The sequence below is a fragment of the Crotalus tigris genome, unplaced genomic scaffold (assembly GCF_016545835.1).
Source record: "Crotalus tigris isolate CLP2741 ecotype Arizona unplaced genomic scaffold, ASM1654583v1 scf7180000024340.7048381, whole genome shotgun sequence".
Classification (NCBI taxonomy): domain Eukaryota; kingdom Metazoa; phylum Chordata; class Lepidosauria; order Squamata; family Viperidae; genus Crotalus; species Crotalus tigris.
This window is the reverse complement of record NW_024100510.1, coordinates 6,460,817-6,480,258: the sequence shown is the minus strand read 5'-3', so window position 1 is coordinate 6,480,258 and position 19,442 is coordinate 6,460,817. Positions and strand designations below refer to the sequence as shown.

Sequence of the window (19,442 nt, the reverse complement as noted above, 5' to 3'; positions counted from 1 at the left end):
CTATTTTTACATTGGTAGGTAGGATTTTTGTTTCGCTCTGCAACTATGCACAAAATCTTTACAATATGATAGCTGTCTTTATTCAGTTGCTTCATTGCACAAGACACTAACAAGCTTATTACTTTAAAATTATTATCTTCATTTACCTAGAACATGAGTTCTATAATAATATCATTATTATATTACCTTATTACATTATTATATCACAGCTTTCAACATACTCTTCACACCCATTTTTGTATGCAATAAAAACCCAGGAATGTAAGAAAATAGTGCCATTTGATTTTTATGATTACTTTATGATTAGTCAGTCACAGAAGATTGGGGTGGGCGATGGGAGAGTTCATGTCCACCCAATTTCTAGAATGAGTTCCTTACATGCTTTCCTATTAATATTAATCCTAGTTAAGCATTATATCAAAATTAATGCTATGAAGCAATTTCCCCCAGCCAGGATTGCTTTGTTCCATCAGATTTAAAACAGTAGTGAAGAGTGGACTTCTTAACAAAGGCCAATTCCTACTAACAATGGTGTCACTGTACTAGTTAACAAAATTAAAGCCATCAAGGCAAGGGTATTTTTTTTTTAACTAAAGGAATATGTACAGAAGAAGAAGCAATAATGCTGCTACTTTTCCCCCAATCTATTTATCATACGTAAGAAATGTGAATTCTAAATGAACAGAGAGATGAAATGACAATCCCTATTTTTTTCAATCATCAAGCCCCCAAGCCATCTTTCTTCAGCATCCAGAAACACAACTCATAAAAAAACTTACCTGAAAAGCAAAGTGTTGAAGTTTCCTTTTTCAGGGTTAAATGCCTGGTTCTCCACTCGAGCCAACCCAAAGCCAATGACCAGCACAGAAAGGGTGAGGGTGAAAAGCCGTGAGATGACAAAAACTACTGCCCATGCATTAAACCTTATGAAATTAAAAACAAAACGATTCTTGCATTAAAATGTGTCATATTTCACTTTATAGCAACTGTCGTTATGCACTGTTCTCTGGAATATTGTCAAAGTATCCCGAATTCTGCATCAAGAGATCTGACATATCAATCATTAAGAATGCAGATCTTCCAGTAACGTTGAAAGCTGAGATCAATCATCTCATTTTTGATAAACGAGTTTGCATCAAGTATTGAATGTTTGAGACAAATTAATTTGTCCATATAATTCTTTATCCTCATAGATTGGAACTGGGAATCTAAGATTTTTCCTATTTAATAGAAAAAGGAATTTTATTCCCAAGCTAATAAGCCATCACATTCAAGTTATGTTAGCAGTAGCTTTATTTTAGCAGTGAAACATGATATAGCGCATTAGAAAGAACGATCCAGGATTACAAAAAAAAAAGTTTACTGTTGAATTTTAGAAGATTTAGCCTCATTATCTAAAGTTCACGAAAGAGCACTTACAACTTTTCATTGTTTTCATCTGTGAAATAAAACAGACGAGCCATGTGGAAGAGGAATTCAGCAACATACTGCAGCAGCAACAAGATTAGTCCCAGGCGGGTGAGGCTAGAGACAAGGAGGAAGAATGTTTCATGCCTGTTGAACTTTCTCCACGAAAACTCTGTGAGTGAGCAAAACTGGGCACTGATGATGGGCAGAAGTATTAATAAATCATATCTCACCCTTCCCTTACAACGTCCATCAATGAATCCTGATGTGTTTTATCAAACACCGGCAATCTCTAAATTAAAATAACATGATATGTGCAATATGGACCAAAGCCTACGGCATTTGTTTCCGAAAATACTTATATTTTTTTTTAAAAAAATGTAAGAAATTGAGATTGGTCCAAAGTCACTCAGACAGCTTTCGTGCCTAAATCAGGGCTGGAACTCATAGAACTCCCAGTTAACCTGGTGTATTAAATAAAGTGCTCAGTAACACTTACTTTAAGAGATATGCTCCTGATATGTGCACTAGATAAAGGGTGATGTATTGCAACTGACGTGGAATTTCTTCCTAGGAAATAAGGAAGTCAGTGTTAATTTTAAAAATACAGGGAAACCAGTTGTTTATCTCTGCGTTATCTTAGGCTGTTCCCAAAGCAACTGGGGATTAGAATCAGGATTATTCATAAGCTTTATACAAATCCACTTGCAAAGTCTTCTGCTCAGCCTGATCCTGTGAGTTATCATGATAACATTATAGCCAAGTGGCAGGGAATGATTCTGCCAGGCAGTTTGGTTTCCATCCTAGCTACAGAAGCAGGAAAGCCAGCTCCTGGTATCTTCTGCCACGCTGGCAGATTATGCATTTATTTTACAAACTTGCTAACAGGCTAATATCAGGGGGTCTCTGCTGTAGGTGGAGAAGCGGTCTTATCTGGAGAAAGGACAGTTTTGTAATGGTGAATTTGAGGGTAATTATTTCAGCCTCTGAAACGTACATTAAAGTAAAAGTGAAGAGAAAACTCATTGAGTTGGCACTCACCTTCCGCACCTTCTGGAAATATAATTCAGGCAATGTATGCAGCCAATAGGACAGCTGACAAAGGTAGAAAAACTTAACCTGGAACCTAGAATGTAACAAATAATAGCACTGAGCAAACAGTTACATTGTTCTTCTGGTTCTTCCTACTGTGTTATGAACATGCCTTTAGGAAGCTGCTTGCTGTGAAGTTGTTTTGGGAAACAACATTTCCAAATTCACTTTGGAATATAACAACCAGCCATCAATATGTAGCATCCCACAGCAGTTGGTAATATCTACTCTACTCTCAAATAATTAAATTTCCAAGCACCAGTGATGTTATTTGCACTATAACTTCTTTCTATGATATGGAAAAAGAAGGGAAACGAGCTACCTTTGCTAATTGTATGTAATACCCCACTGTATTTTGATTCCACCGACAGAGAAGCACATATCCATGTAATATTACTGTGTTTTCTCAGGAAGAAATGCGAGTTTCATGCTTGAACAGTCGGTGCCCGTGTAATGGGCATGAACTTTTGCTGGACATCATAAACAGGAATGGCAACATTAGTGGCAGTCCAATTTTAATTCAATGCAATTGTTTAATTACTTATAGGGCAGAAACTTTAGGAACCCAGGGCTACATGTAGTCACTGTCTCAAACTACACACTGCATCCAAAGGATATAATGTAGAATCAGGTGGCTACCAATCAGATTAATAATATGTGGGAATAATGATAGATATCTATGAACCAAAAGACAAGTGCTAGCTAAGTGTCCTCAAACTAGGAAGATCTTACTTCTATTTTCTGTTCTGAGAATCTTCTGGACAAATTAAAATCTTTCTACCTATCTGTGGAATACCAAGCAAACTTAACGACTTTAAATACTAGCGCCTTATTTTGCTGCTGCCTCCGCCCACAAAAGAAAGGTTAAAGACCTTTTAAAAACGTTTAAAAGTCCTTGAAGTATAAGGAGAAATGTTCGTAGCAAGAGCTTCAGATATGATTGGAGAGCAACTTGGCTCACTGGGAATTTTAGGATTTGCTGAAAGGCACATGGTCAAAGAAGTCTGTGAAACCACAGAGATTGATTTCTGAACTAGGCAACACACAGGGAAGTATACATTTCTCTCTTCTTTTCACACAGAGTAATTCGTTTTGGAAAAACATAATGCCTGACATGGCCTTCGGCATCTGGTAAATAATCATCAGAAAAAATTACCAAAGTAATAACCAAACAAGGGAGGATTACAACTGGAAGTCAATACCTGTAAAGTTCTTTGCTTGCACTGTAAAATAAAATTCTTATTTGTAAACACTTCCCCCTTGAAGTTGACATAAAGCATGACAAATTCTTGGAGGGCAAAGAAATGATATTATGAAGCATATTAAGAAACTGCTTGCTTCTTCATTATGTACATGAGTTATATTACTATCATTTTTAGATCAACGTCAAGAGTACCACCTTTTTTTTCCTCGCTGCATGTTCTCTGAGGAGCTATTGAGAGCACAATTTAAATGGAGAAAGGCGTGCGTGGGTAGAGTCACCCCACTTCTCCATTTAAGCCAAGGGTGCTCTTTGCCTTTTGTGAAAAAATTAAAATAAAAGTAAAACCAGTATCTCCCCTTAAACTTGAGAGAGAGAAAAAAAGAGAAAACTCCAGTCTTACCCAGATATGTCAAGTGTCTGTAATTGCCTTGTGTCATTCTTCTACCCAATACAACTCCTGTTCCTCTCAGAAACATGAAGTCCCTTCTCACTGCCAGCTAGACTCTGCATCTCTTGGAGCTGGGGGTGTCTTTGTTCCCCTTGAAAAAGCTAGGTTTTTGCTTGCAATCTTGGGATTGTTCACAGGAGGAAGCTATGAGATTGCTTTAGAACTCTGAAGCCCTGAATACCGTTTTTGCACCATTACTCACTGTCGACCTCAGATAACAAGAAGAAGGAAGTGGTTTTGTTCAGTTGTACAATGGTTATGCTGTGGCACTCTTGAAGGGTAGAAATAAAAATTACCAAATACTTACGGGAGATGAACATGAGGGTAGCTTTCCCACAGACTTTTGGGGTTTGATAAGTATCCTTCCTGGAGAGAGGAAGAAAATCAGAGGAAAACACGTAAGTTAGCAGCCATCTTTGCTGTAATGACCCTTACACAAATTCTTGTGACGCATGCTAAAGTAATCATCAGCAATCCGGATAACCCATCTAGCTGGTTTGGATTGGTTCTTATGAACTGGTTCTTAAAATTCTTCCTTTCCCTCAGAGGCAGAGCCCCACAAGCTCAGGTGAGAGAAGAACTTGTGGTCTCCAGCAGTAGGCCGGGCTGCTCATGTTGGCTCTCTCACTGGCTGCCCTCTTTTTTGCCATTACTGTGGCAAGGGATCAAGGCAATTCTGGGAATCCCAAGGGTTTCATCCAGAACAAGAGTCCAGTATGTTGACCAAGCTAAAGGACGAGGAGGAGGAGGAGGAGGAGGAGGAGGAGGAGGAGAAGGAGGAGGAGGCAGGATGGAACGGGCTGTTGCCCTCAGAACCAATTGTTGTTTAATTCGGATAATATTCCCGCTGATATCCAAGTGGCTGGCAACTTATGTATCAAAAGCTAAAGAGCCTTTTGCAAAGGAAAATCAGTTGTAGATAAGGAATCTAGCTTTTCTTTTCTTTGAGAGCCCAGATAATTCCTATTATTGAATGGTTTAAAAGTAAAGTCAATTTGTTTAAAAGAAATGAGAAAGGTGAATTAATCTTGGGGAAGGCTCGCTGTACAGGTAGTCCTTAACTTACAACCATTTGTTTAGTGATTGTTCGAAGTTTACTATGGCAATGAAAAAAAGTGATATGACTGTTTTTCACACTTAGGATCATTGCAGCATCCCCATGATCATATGGCAATTAGTATATATTTATTATATTGCACTATCCTGGGGTCTTGTGGTCACCACTGGTAACCTTCCCATCTGGCTTCTGACAAGCAAAGTCAATGAGAAGCCAGATTTGCTTAATAACCTCATAATTCACTTAACAACTGAAGTGATTTGCTTAGCAATTGTGGCAAAAAGGTTGTAAAATGGGAGCAACTCACTTAACAACTGTCTTGTTTAGCAATGGAAATTTTGGGCTCAATTGTGATCATAAGTTGAGGACCATCTGTATCATATTTTAAAACTTAGCTTTAGATTACAGTAACAACTTCCCAAGCTATTTTACAATATCAATCACTCATATAAGCAATGTGGTGGGAAGGAGTATCTGCAAAGGGTACAGGATACCTCCAAAGATGGGAAGGGGTTAAAATAATTATTATTCTCCTTTTATCCCTACAGTCTTTTTTCTCTATGACACTACATATGCTGCTTTAAAAGTTCAGATGAAAGGTGTCCAAAGCTTTGGGCAAATTTGGAATTATCAGACCATTTTAAGAGTATCTCCACAACAGCCACTCTGGAAAGGCTTTCCCATTCACAAAATAGATGCAATGAGGATAATGTCACTTGCAAAACATCTATTAAAGTTCTGCCACCTCCCCTAGAGCTCTCAACCCATTCTGCAGAATTTTCATTACTTCCCCTTTTGCTAGACAGATATACATATTTCAGAAGAAAGCAACAGACTCCAGCTCCTATCATATTTGTGTTCTTCTCCATTATTATTATTTTAGTCCACATTTTTTATAGATAATTCAAGGGGACTAACATATTTTCTACTCCTACCTTCCAGTTTCCCCACAACAATAACCCTGTGAAATGAGCTAGGCAGAAAGAATGAGTGGCCCAAACTTAGCCAGCAGAATTTCATGTCTAATGGAAGTCTAGAATTCCCAGGCTCCTAGTTTCTAGGCCAGCATCTTGATGTTTCACCATTACACCAACCTGGGTCTCTTGGAAAAACTTAATGGCATTCTTGGAAGCAAAAATACTTCTCATGAATGAAGGCAAATATATGTATCCCAGGATAATGTTGCAAGATCCAACCTGGAGGGTCACCCGGAACCCCTATCCTGGTGACCAGCCCAAATTGGATTTTGCAAAGATACTTCTAGATTCTACTGCTTTGTTTTGCAGCATGTTACTCTTTCATTTTTCTTTTAATTTAAATATTTCAAAAGTAGTTATTTATTAAATGTTTCCAAAGAAGAAAATCCAATTAACAACAACAACAACATGCATTTCAGAGCTATCTTATACTTTTGTGGAAGATGATCCAGAATATGATGTAGTTCACTGTGTTAAACCCTTCTGAGTTTTATCAGTTCACTTCTCAACACATGGGTTTCTGGATATACTGCAGCCCCAGAACATATTCATTTAGGAACACAAAGTTGTTTTTGTTCCAAGCAACCCAAGAGATGCACATATTGGCCTATTCTAGAGCAAAACCCTCCAACATTATATATTCTCATGTGAAATGCTTGGTACATCTCTAACCACAGTGTCAGATGGATTGGAAACCTGGTAGGTCCAAGGAAGAGGTCTGGAGGGACACTGGTGCCTTCAGACATTATTTTTAAGACCTTCATGTAAATTCATAATAGAAACACCAGAAAAAGTAATGTAATCAAACAGGAAGGAATAAAGCAGTTTTTATTAATTGTGCAATCATCAATCATCTGTTCTGATAGCAAATAAGACCGCCACAGTAGCATTTTTCTAATTGATTACCATTGGGAACAAACAAAAGAGATGGCTGCTAACTGTAAGCCCTGTTTTTGAGCAGCATGATATATCTGCTTGGAAAAAGAAAAAATGGGAATAGGGAAAACCGACAGTTTCATCTAGCAAAAGATTCACACACTCTTATGACTCTGTTCCTAGAAAGCAAAGATAGTAGGAACTAAACACATTATATCTCTTTCTATCCTGTAAACACAGGTTTCCACCAGGGTAGAACAAAAACTGAAGGGAAAAAAAAGAGCAAAACCCAAAATAGATTGGAAATCTAGACACTAAATTATCCAGAAACCCATCAGCTGAGAACTGAGCTGACAAACTTCAGAAGTGCCTAAAGAAGCAATCTCAATTCCTAATATTGTGGCTCTATAACCTGCAAGATTAAAGCACATTAACAGCTTTAAACAATTTCTTAGGCAACAAGAGGCCCTAGTTAAGACATCAAGGAATAAATGGGCGGCATTTGGAAAGAACAAAAAGGGAGAAGCTTGATTTACAAAAGCCACAAATAAAAATCATCCAGCCCGTTTGCTTTCAAGGCAGATGGGCTGGAAGGTGTGAGAAATGGAAGCAATGGGACAGACACTCCCACCTCCTTCATTTTGAAAAGGACTTTTGGAAGCTCAAATGTTCCTCTCCAAAGCATCATTTCAACTAATTAAATCAACAAGCAATAGAATGATGATAAATGCACTGTAATAACTGTAATAATAGCTGGTTTTAAAGTGGTTTTCTTGCAATTGCCAAAAACATTCAACTTGCCAGTATATTTACAGAGCATCAAATAATTAATGAAAAATTACAAAAAGAAAGCAGAACTATTTGAGGTTGGCAAGCTTGCTCACTCCTTGGTTGCTTTATAAATGCTCTTTCACTTCCTTTTTCTCTTTTGTTCTGATTTATCACTGGCAAAATCTTTCTATCTTTAAAGCTGCCTTATCCAAACTGGAAGCATGCATAATAATAATTGTGGTATTTCTTTCAATGTTTCTGGGTTATTCTTACAGAATAACTGGCTTTTTATGGATATGCCTTGGCAGCTATTTTCCATTAAGATTACCTGAAATTATTCAGACAATGAGATTCATTTATTCAGCATGATTTCCTTTAGCCTCATCAGTTCTCAACAAAAGTTCTTCCAAAAAATATTAAATAAACCACAATCACTTTATCCAACTTGTGCCCACCAGTGCAAAAAAACTCAAAATGAAATAAAAATCCTGCAGTTTTAGAAGTGAGACTAAGTGGAAAAAAGTGCACTTTTTCATACAGAATTAATAATATTTCAGTATAATTTGGTTAAATCAGCAGGAAGATTTGCTTGTATTTATTTATTAACTTACACAAATTTATTCAGCCACCTAATTCACTCTCAGTGACTCCATAACTGTAACAAAAATACTTATCATATACAACCCACATCAAGAAGATCAAGGACCCAAACCAAATGAGATTCCTATACCATTAATAATTGAAAGCGTACTTAGTTCACACCAGTGCACTCAAAGTTTTGCACATTTGGGCATTACTTGAATATTTTAGTCCCTAATTCACTGGAATATTTGCTCACTCTTAAGCACAAGATGCAAAAATAACCAAGATGGGGGAAAGATGTTCACAAGATTTGAAACCAGCTGAATTTCATCTAACAATCCAATCTGACACTTTTATGACAAGACATGTGCAGCATTTGAATCCAAAGTAGAAGGTAATTCAGATCCAGCACTGGCATGCTAATGCCTCTTTAACATTAATGTTATTTTTTTTTTACTAGTCTGAATACAAAATGGCATAACTTCTTAAGGGCACTACCAACAGGTAAAATTAGCAAGCCTATGATGAGGTACCTTTCTTGCTTTGGAACCAAATGCCCACCTCTAAGAAAAGTGTTTTAATTACTTTTTGAGATACTAAAATTTATCATAATATTCAAAGAAGAGGACTACAATTCTTAAATACCATCCTCAGAATCTGCTTCATAATATTGCCACCATCTTTCAATCAAATGACAACACTGCATTAATTTTGGAGTGGTGGGAATTTAACATTGAAACTTCCCTTGATTAAATCTGGTATGCCTTGAACTCATTCTTCACCTTATCTTCTCCATTATTCCTAAACTTGCAGTGTCTGTCTCTGCTGCTATTGTGTTGCTTTTCTGCTTTACCATTCACTTTCCCCCAGTATTTAATACCTTTGATCTTATTTCTCCACTTTCTCCTGATGTATTCCACAAAGTACAATCGCTGATGCCAAAAATGTTTAATGTTGATGTATCAAAATACTATTACTGGGTGAATTAAAAATATGTCTGCTTCCAACTTCTGAAAAAACCATGTATTGTGAGCAGTCCAGAGTTAATTTGGGTTTGGGTGGTGTCTAAATTTAAGTACCGTATTTTCCAGTGTATAAGACGACTTTCTAAAGCAGGCAAATCAGTTCCGAACTCGGGGGTCGTCATATGCGCTAAGTAGTCTTATACGCCGGAAATTACAGTAGTTTCTGGCGTATAAGACATTTTTCTAAGCATGCAAATCAGCTCCGAAGCCGGGGGTCGTCTTATACGCTGAGTCATCTTATACGCCGGAAAATACGGTAAGTAAATAAAACCAAACTCCATTCTCTCAAATTCATCACTGTTCTGACACAGAGGATGATTTAAGCCTCTATGCTACTGTACTGTCTCCATGCTAATCCTCATTCAGCAAAGTTCTGCTAAGGAGAGTTTTGACATTTACTGCAAGCTAAATTTGGATCTAAAATATCCTATTTGATACTAGGGGAAAAAGTCAAGCAGTAACTATTGAAACAAAAACAAAAGGCCTACAGATCTGGAATGTTTTCACTAGCTATAAAGAATTCCTTCAATCAATACACCATGCCTGCTTTTATTGTTCTATAAATCATTCATTTTCTGATTGTTTTGAAAGATGAAAATTTAGTTCTTTTCTAATCATGTCGTTAAAACTGATATAGACTACAGCTATCACATTCTTTTTCTGCATATATCAACAGATATCAATGCAGAAAGTATGTAGCATTCTTTATTACTAAATCTTATTACCATAGTTTCTATCAGGAAAAGAGGGGGGGGGGGAAGAAAGAAGGAAGGATTAAGGAAACTTACTGTTATTATTACATATAAGCACCAAACCATAGAGGCAAGATGAAATGCTACCAGTTGTCCAGATTCATTGAACTTGCTGTGCTTGATTTTGGAAAGGTGAAGTCGACGGTTAATTTTCTAGGGGAAAAGAAGAAATGAATAAAAGCGGAAGAAAAACAAGCATTCCACTCAGGGAAAAGGCAAGGAAGAAGCATGGACAGAGCTTGACTGATATGCATTACACCATCTCAGGAAAATCAAGTAAATGATCTGGCGATCTAACATGGGGGCATCACACATTTTGACCTGGCTTATGGTTCAGCATCCATGCAAAATGAAACAGAATCCCCCCACTCACTCATCCCAGGCTTCCCTGAGACAGGGACAAAATTTTATGCAGGATTTTAGAGAAGGAGGCAAAGACAGGTATGTTCATCATGGGTGACAGTGGCAACTCTCTTTCACTTGGAAATAAGCAAAAGCTGCTGGATATTAAAATTGCCTCTAAGCTATAGCTTGGAGCAGTTCACAAGGGTCTTTGCCTCTCTCTAAGCAAACAAACTATCTTTGCTAGTGACCCATACACAGGATGGAGAAAAATAGGACACTACAAACACCAGCTGTGACCAGAAATTCTCTTCCTCCCACCATATGGGGTGGGGGAAGAGAGAAAAAGTTTTCCCACTCCCTCCAACAAGAAGGAACATGCCTAAAGAGAAAACTGATTTTACCCCAGGCAAGAAAAATGAAAGAAGGGGAAAAAAGGAAAAGATACAGAGACCTGATAGGTTAAAAGGACAGATTATATCATTCAAGAAGAGGAAAAGTCACATCTGCCCACCTCATGCTTCAATAAAGTTCAACGCAAAACAAAGAGTGTAAAGTAAAGTTACTTTATAATCTCAGTTGTAACACAGGATTAGAAATGTGGGAGAAGGGGAGGACTGTGCCTGCAACTTAGGTTTTCTACTGAGCATGAGGCAAGACTTACATCCAGTGCATATTCCTGCACCACAGCATGCAGAATGATTGCTATGAAGATGTAGAAGAGGATTGTAACCAAATCCTTCAGCCCGTAGTGATAAAGAACAATTTCACCATCTAAAAGAAAGGAAATGGGGAGTGGGGAAAAAAGATCAAAGTCAAAAAATTAAGCTGAGAAACCATTTAGGAACCAAGCTGTTCAAGGCAGATATGAAGAAGCAGAACCAAAGAAGGAAAGGGTGAGTCTAATGCTGGCAAGAGACAGAAATCAAACCTGTGAATATTAATCAGTTTGGTCTGCATAGGAGGCAACTATGAATGTACACAGGTTTGTTCTGGGCTCCCACTAGTTCAAAATGAAAACTCATTTGATCATCCAAGTTATCTACAAGTATTTGTATGTATAGATAGTCCTAGGCTTACTACTATTTCTTTACTGACCGCTCAAAGTTACAATGGCATTGAAAAAAGTGATTTATGACCGTTTTTCATACTTAGAACCATTGCAGCATCCCCATGGTCATGTGATCAAAATTCGGACACTTGGCAACTGGTATGTGTTGATGATGGTTGCTATGTTCCAGGATCATGTGATCAGCTGTTGTGGCCTTCTGACTAGCAAAGTCTATGGGGACATTGGCTGCACTTAACAACTGTGGCAAGAAAGGTCATAAAATGGGGCAAAACTCACTTAAAATTGTCTTGCCTAGCAACTGAAATTTTGTGGTTGTAAGTCTAGGACAACCTGTATAGAACTGCAGGCACATATACCTGTTGTTAATCTCAGTATTCACTATGCGTGCTACATATGAATTGTGACTCATTCTAGACTGAAATGCTATCTAGACCATTGAACAGATGCATTCTAATCTCTTTATATTTTACATTAATTTTGGCCCTGTGTTAGATCATTTTACAAGATGATTAGAGAAATTCATAGAGGAGATGATGTCTGCACTCATTATCTATGGTACATATGAAAGCTTCATTGTTTAGAAGCTACTGTATTGAGAACTAAGGGATATGTAGTTCCAGCACATTTGGAAGGCAACCTGAAAGGCTGATTATATGGTGCATATGGAAGTTGGAAAGATTTCTGTTTTAAGAGGCCTTGATTCTGTATATTTGTGCATATCTATACGTGTGAGCATGTGAATGTTTATGTTTGTTTATTTGATGCACAGTAAAGACACTTTACCCACAATTAATTGAAAGCCAGTTTGTGGTTATAACCACATACATTTTAAGTTTGGTGAAATATAAAGACTACCAGGCAGAGGTTTTCAATTCAGTGGACTATACTCTTACCTGCTGTCAGCACACTGACATTATACTGAGGTAAGATGAACAAGAAGGCAGTCTTGGCTGTAACCTATCAAGATAAAAATACATTTCTGGGTTAGCTTCCTTTAGTACAGTATCAGTAACTTTCCTGACATTAGAACAATTAATCAGTGGAACAACCTGCCTCCAGAAGCTGTGAATGCTCCAAAACTGGAAGTTTTTAAGAAGAGACTGGACAGCCATTTGTCTGAAATGGTATAGAGCAGACATGTCAAACACAAGGCCCGGAGGCCAGATGCAGCATGCGAAGTGGTTTCATGTGGCCCGCAAAGCCATCCTGGAAACAGTGAGGGAACGGCCCCCGCTGCCTTGGCCCTGGCCCAGGCTGGCTGGGAGGGAGCCAATGTACAATTTTGTGGTGGCCATCTATGCTGAAACGCATTCAATCTTAGCTCCACAAGGTTGTCTGGAACAGCGAGGAACCAGCCTGCCATGTCAGCCCCGCCCCCTGGGTGCATGCTGGGGAGGTGTCACCCTTTGTGAGGAATGAAGAAATGCACCATCGCTTGGAAGTGGCCAACAAATGGCCCTGGCCTACTTCACATATCCGGCTTGATGGGCTCCGGGGGAAGGGTTTCGGCAGGCAGCAGGGCGCTCTCCTCACAGCGCCGAGAGGCTGAGCCGGGTGGCATGAATCTGATGAGAAGTGCAGTCCTGCTTAGCCCCCAGCCTGCCCAGTTTCAGCAGGCAGCAAGGTGCAAAGCTGGTGAGCTTCACATCGTCCGGCTTAACCTCTCGGCACTGTGAGGAGAGCGCCCCGCTGCCTGCTGAGGCCAGGCAGGCTGGGGGCTGGGCAGTGCCGCGCTTCTTTTCGGATTCACGCCGCCTGGCTCAGCCTCTCGGCGCTGTGAAGAGAGCGCCCCACTGCCTGCTGAGGCCGGGCAGGCTGGGGGCTGGGCAGAATCACACTTCTTTTCAGATTCATATTGCTGGCTCAGTCTCTCGGAGGAGTTAAGTGCAGGTGGAGGAGGAGGTAAGTGCAGTTGGGCCCCCTTGGGGAAGTGGTGCTGGGCTTGGTGCCATGGGTGCTCGAGGGCCAGGCTGGGCATTTGACCTCTGCTGCCCAGGGCTCCGGGCAGCCCACACCACCATCTAGCCCCCCCCACATGGCCTGAGAGGAACAGTGAGGCTCCTCCAGTGGATCATACTTTGGCACTTGTCCTGGTCCCACCCCCTTCTGCCAGAGACCCTCATATCTGTCCCACTCCTGCCAAGGCCCCCACAGGGACTATTGACGCAAATGATGTAGAGCTGGCCACACCCACCCAGTAGGTCACACCCACTCCATCCACACCCACCCAGTAGGCTGCATCCGTCCTGGCCACACCCACCCAAGGGCAACCAAATGCTGATGTGGCCCTCAATGAAATTGAGTTTGACACCCCTGGTATAGAGTTTCCTGCCTGAGCAGCGGGTTGGACTAGATGACCTCCAAGATCCCTTCCAACTGTTATATTATTATTATTACAACAACAATTCTAATCTATCAGTCAAGCATTATATATATATTCAATAAATAGTGGTTTCTGGCAAGAAATGTCTTTAATTGTGGTCATAAATGTAGGCAATCATGTAACCATGGGGGGGCAGAAATTGAATATAAGTCATAAGTATCTTTTTTAAGGGAGGGTGTCATTGTGATTGTAAGTCAAGGACTACATGTAGTAAACACAAAATATAATTTTAGCCTTCATGATTTTATGTTGACATCTGAGATAATCCAGATTCCTTGAATTATAGTTGGTAAGAAATATTTTTACAACCTTGAGTTCTCTGTCCTCCACCACTTTAATCTTTAAGAATGCCTGAGGAATAACAACTGAATAGGAACTTCCTTTTCAGTATGTAGTTTGCTGCTCTATACAAATGCTTAATGAATCATATAAGACTGGCTATGTTCTTTACAAAATATATTCTGAGGTCCTAGAAACTAGCTTTGGGCCTGGAGCTACTTTCTGGTAATTCATTTTATGCAAAATGTTAGCTATATGTGGAATATGATTTAGCTATCGGTTGGAATACATGTCTTTTTATATAAAAGTCTCTGAAATACATGCATTTCAAACCTAAAGCACAATACATTGACGAATATTAGAAGAACTGAGTACTACATAGACCCACTGGTTTGATTATCTAGCAATATGAGTTGTCAGAAGTTTCTCATCACTATACATCATCTGAATTTATAATTATTGTTGAAAATTTCTGGTAAACTCTGAATACCAATTTATTAAAAGTTTAATAGATTTTAAATTAGTTTCTTTGTTACAGATGCATAAAAATTATTGACTGAAAAGTTTGTAAATTGCTTACCTAATTTTATTTAATCAATCACAGAAGGACCTTAATTAAATTAAATCAACTCTGAAATTGATTTAAACTGTTATATTTAATTAAATTTAATGTATGTATAAGAAGACATCCCATTTACTCGGGGTATTCTTTATCCTCATGCAAAATTTAAACAAACAAACATGATAATATTTATTGCAAGAGATTAGCTATCCTGGCAATATTAATCAAGTATTTCCATTACTGTCTGAGTGTCTAGAATGCAGTTCAAATTCCTGATGGCTGTACTTCATTAGTAAACATATCTCCGGGATACAAATACGTTTTCCAGACTTCAGCAACCTGATAAGTTCCTCAAATCTGGGAGATAACAACTGTTTTAATGGGTAAATTATTATGCTTAAAACCATACAGATTTGATGCAAAGATCTGAACATAGCCTTGAATAAAAGAAGAGACCTAGAAAGTTAAAATAACATAGCATATGAAGAGATTACTGGCCAAACTCTGTTTAAAGAAGGATAACTGAATTTGATAAACCTTAAACCTGCCAAGTAATTATCCCTGAAAAGAACTAATCACAAAACAAAACATTTGCTTTAGATAAATAGTACCAGTATTTAAGGGCCATCCTCACACAAAATGCTTACTTGCAAATGACAATTTTGCTATGTGAAATTTTGGAAGGTTTATCCCTAAAACATGGAATTACACTTGTAAATACAATTCTTTCTTCTAAATTTCAAGCACCTACCTTTTTACAACAAGAGGGGGGAACAGATTCAAACAAACTTGCACCTTTCCTCATACAACTGAACAGGTTTCATCATCCTAGAAGCATTATGTGTTTACAATTTTATCCCATTCAGTTAAAAAAAATAAAGAAATTACATTTACTGATGTTTTCCAAGTATGGATCGAGAAGAGCCATGACTCTCGCTTCCGCCAAAGTCCTAAGTAATTAGGCCTTACTTTAAGCCCAACTCAAACCCAATAACATGGTCAATATTATGTATTTACATTTGCTTGCTGCCCATCTGGGAGCTTACAATATTAAAAGCAATAAAACCATAAAATATAAATATTTCTAAAAATAATAAAAAATATAATCCAAGTGAAGTTGCAGTTAACAGAGGGGGAGGGAGGGTGGAGATGAGATTTTCTCTTAATTCATTCATCAACCGACTCCAGTGTAATGTTGGGACCCCAAACCAGGTGGCAGAGTCAGGCTTTCAGGTCCTAACAGATAGTCCTCAACTTATGACTAGTCACTTAGTGACCATTCAAAGTTACAATGCACCCTGCAAAAGGTACTTACAACCCAGTTCTGAAGTTCCAATATATGCCCACACTTTATGATGTTTTTGCTAAAAACTGACATTTGCTCTTGTTTTGGGCAAAAATGTTGCATAGCAAACAATATGTTAGTTTTATGGCAATAGCATTCCCTTAACAACTGCAGTGTTCACTTAATAATTGCCACAAAAAAAATTGGGTCCAGTCACGGTCCATTACCTACAAATTCTACTTTGCCTGCAATTCTATTAGTTTCAACTGAATTTAAACTGCCAAGGAAAATGCACAGACAAACTGGCCCACAAACATTTAGAAAAAGTTCTACAAGTGGTTATTTGCTCAACTGCCCACCTCTGTGGAAACATTCTTATCAGGTACAGAAGAACTGCCCCACCTGAATACTCGAGATGGTTCAGCACCCAGACCTTCCCTGCCAGCATCACCATTGCTCAAATTCCGGCAACTGAAGTCCATACATCTAGAAGGCGTCTAGACAAAGATTGATCAGCCGAGGTGGCTCAGCAGTTAGAGTGCAGTACTGCAGGCCACTTTAGCTGACTGTGTTCAGCAGGTCAGCGGTTCAAATCTCACCGGCTCAAGGTGACTTAGCCTTCCATCCTTCCGAGGTAGGTAAAATGAGGACCCAGATTGTTGCACATTGCTTACTGGTGTACACCGCTTAGAGAGTGCTTGCACTTAAAGCGGTATATAAGTTTCATAAATAAACAAATAAATAAATAAATATTTGGACCATATATAGAAATGGGATAAAAGGTCAACATTTTCTGTAAATAGAGCCTCAGCTTCCTATATTCGTTCAAGCTTCCTTTATTTAGGGAATAAAGCCAGTTTGGGGAGAACAAGACTTGTGACAGTACTGATAAGGAAATGTTGACTTCCACATGTTGAAAATTATGGAACAAACAGCACAACAGAAGAAAAATGAAAACATGAAACAGCTTTCAGCAGAAAAGAGGTTTGTTTTACCTATTACCCAGTAGGTGCCACAAGAAGAGGTAATTAACCGTATTTTTCCATGTATAAGATGCTATTTTTTCCTGCAAACACCCTGTTCAAAAATCAGGTGTGTCTTATACAAGTGCAGCATCTTATACATGGAAAAATAATGGTAACCTCCACAGCCCAGGGCATGCCTGTGTGGGTTGCCATGCCACCTGGTGCAGGTGTCAAGCCCCTGTGGGCTTGCCACTAACAGAAGGGGGGAGGGGGCAAGATCATTGGCCGGCCGAACTTATGGATTTGCCGGGTCAGCTGTTCGGTGGATCGGCGCGGAGAAACTCGCATGCCAGAGCGTCTTATAGACAGAAAAATATGGTATATCCTCTAGATATTTGGTACCAAACTCTCACAATTCTTGGTCCTGCTGTATGAGGCGAATGAGAGCTACCACATTGCCTACCCAGGCTAAAGGTTTCATAGCTGTCATTAATTTGGAAAAGAAGGGAAGGAAATACAAGAAAGCAGCCAGTTTAGATAGTAAGAAATGCTATTTTAAACCTAAGGAATTTTGTAATTTTGTACAAAGGATTTCACTCAAAAGAATATTTAGTTGTTCCAGCTATTTACTAGAAAGAAAAAGGCAATAGACTCTCAGATATTGGAGGATCCTAGTCTATGAGTGAAGAAGGAACCAGAATCAAAATCAGAATAGAGCTGGAAGGGACCTTGGAGGTCTACAACCCCCTGCTCAAGCAGGACACCCTACACCATTTCAGACAAGTGACTGTCCAGTCTCTTCTTCAAAACCTCCAATAATGAAGCACCCACAACTTCTGAAGGCAAGTTGTTCCACTAGTTGTTCTCGCCGTTAGGAAGTTTCTCCTTAATTCCAGGTTGCTTCTCTCCTTTAGTTTCCATCAACTGTTTCTTGTCTTGCCTTCTGGTGCTTAGGAAAATAAGTTGACCCCCTCTTCTTTGTGGCAGCCCCTCAATATTGGAACACTGCTATCGTGTCCCCTCTAGTCCTTCTTTTCTCTAGACTAGCCATACCCAATTTCTACAACTGTTCTCCACATGTTTTGGTCTCCAGGCCATTAATCATTTTAGTTGCTCTTCTCTGCACTTTTTCCACAGTCTCAACATCTTCTTTGTGATGTGGTGACCAAAACTGCATGTAGTATTCCAGGTCTTATTAAAGTTTTATAAAGTGGTACTAATACTTCATGTGATTTTGATGCTATGCCTCTGTTTATGCATCCAAAGATTGCATTAGCTTTTTTGGCTGCTACTGCACACTGCTGCCTCATATTTAAATGATTGTCCACTAGGACTCCATAGTCCCTTTCACGGTTACTGTTTTTGAGCCAGGTTTTGCCTAATCTCAACTTGTACCTTTGGTTTTTCCTGCCTAAGTGTAAAACGTTACTTTTCTCCACATTAAATTTCATCTTGTTGGATAAGGCCCATTGTTCAAGGTTGTCAAGTACCTTTTGGATCCTGAGCTTGTCTTGTGGGTGTTGTCTATTCCTGCCAGCTTAGTGTCATCTGCAAACTTGATGAGTTCTCCTTCTATTCCCTCATCTAAATCATTTATGAAGATATTGAAGAGTACTGGGCCTAAGACGGAACCTTGTGGTTAGATATGGAATTTGGCACTTACATTTCTTTTAACAGAGTGGTTTAAATATATTAGGAAACAGACTCAAACAATATGGGGGCAATGACACTATGACTGATGATTTGTGAGATTATGTTGATGTTTTGCACAGAACCCAAAGGTCATAAGAGATGTCAGCCACTTTGTGTTGGTTGCATGCACATCTCCATGTTTCATTTCTGCTGGGTCTGCATATTCTGTAGGACGTGTGCTAAAATCCCCACCCCCCAGCACAACGGAGATCAATACATAAAATGTAATTTAGGGGCTATCAGCACTGCAATAAAATGTGGCAATAAGATCCCAATGTTCTTTACATTTTAAATTCATTGAAACTTTTTTCCTAGCAAAGATCACAGCCGAATCTGAATGCACTGAGAAAGAAAAACATGACTAACATTTACTGAAACCCTTTGGTGTGTATTTTTCAGTTCCAAAATTATTACTGTTTCTCATGATAAGAAACTTGAAACAGAGACCCACAGCTGCATCCAGTCAACTGTAAGATACAGATACTATAAAAAATAAAAGAAAAGAGGAAAACACATTCCATTAGTCCATCACAGTTATCAATCACAGCAGAAATTTCTCTTTGAAAATACTCAGTAATTAAATACTTTTTACTATTAGCTTTTCTTGTAGATTTTTAGTTTTTCAATGAATTGTTTTTTTAAAAACAGTAACATTACAAATGGAGTAAAAA

The 19,442-nt window shown here is 38.8% G+C and overlaps 1 protein-coding gene across 1 annotated transcript in view; it reads right to left on the bottom strand.

Moving 5' to 3' along the window:
• The window catches only part of TRAM2 (translocation associated membrane protein 2), a 44,823-nt gene that overhangs the window by 6,452 nt on the left and 18,929 nt on the right, over nt 1-19,442 (bottom strand). Inside the window, exons 2-9 of the mRNA XM_039326422.1 lie at nt 12,499-12,562; nt 11,198-11,307; nt 10,228-10,344; nt 4,459-4,517; nt 2,449-2,533; nt 1,907-1,977; nt 1,420-1,524; nt 780-923 (exon numbers count right to left, since the gene is read on the bottom strand). Coding sequence (XP_039182356.1) covers nt 780-923; nt 1,420-1,524; nt 1,907-1,977; nt 2,449-2,533; nt 4,459-4,517; nt 10,228-10,344; nt 11,198-11,307; nt 12,499-12,562 — 755 coding nt within the window. The remainder of the gene's footprint in view (nt 1-779; nt 924-1,419; nt 1,525-1,906; nt 1,978-2,448; nt 2,534-4,458; nt 4,518-10,227; nt 10,345-11,197; nt 11,308-12,498; nt 12,563-19,442) is intronic.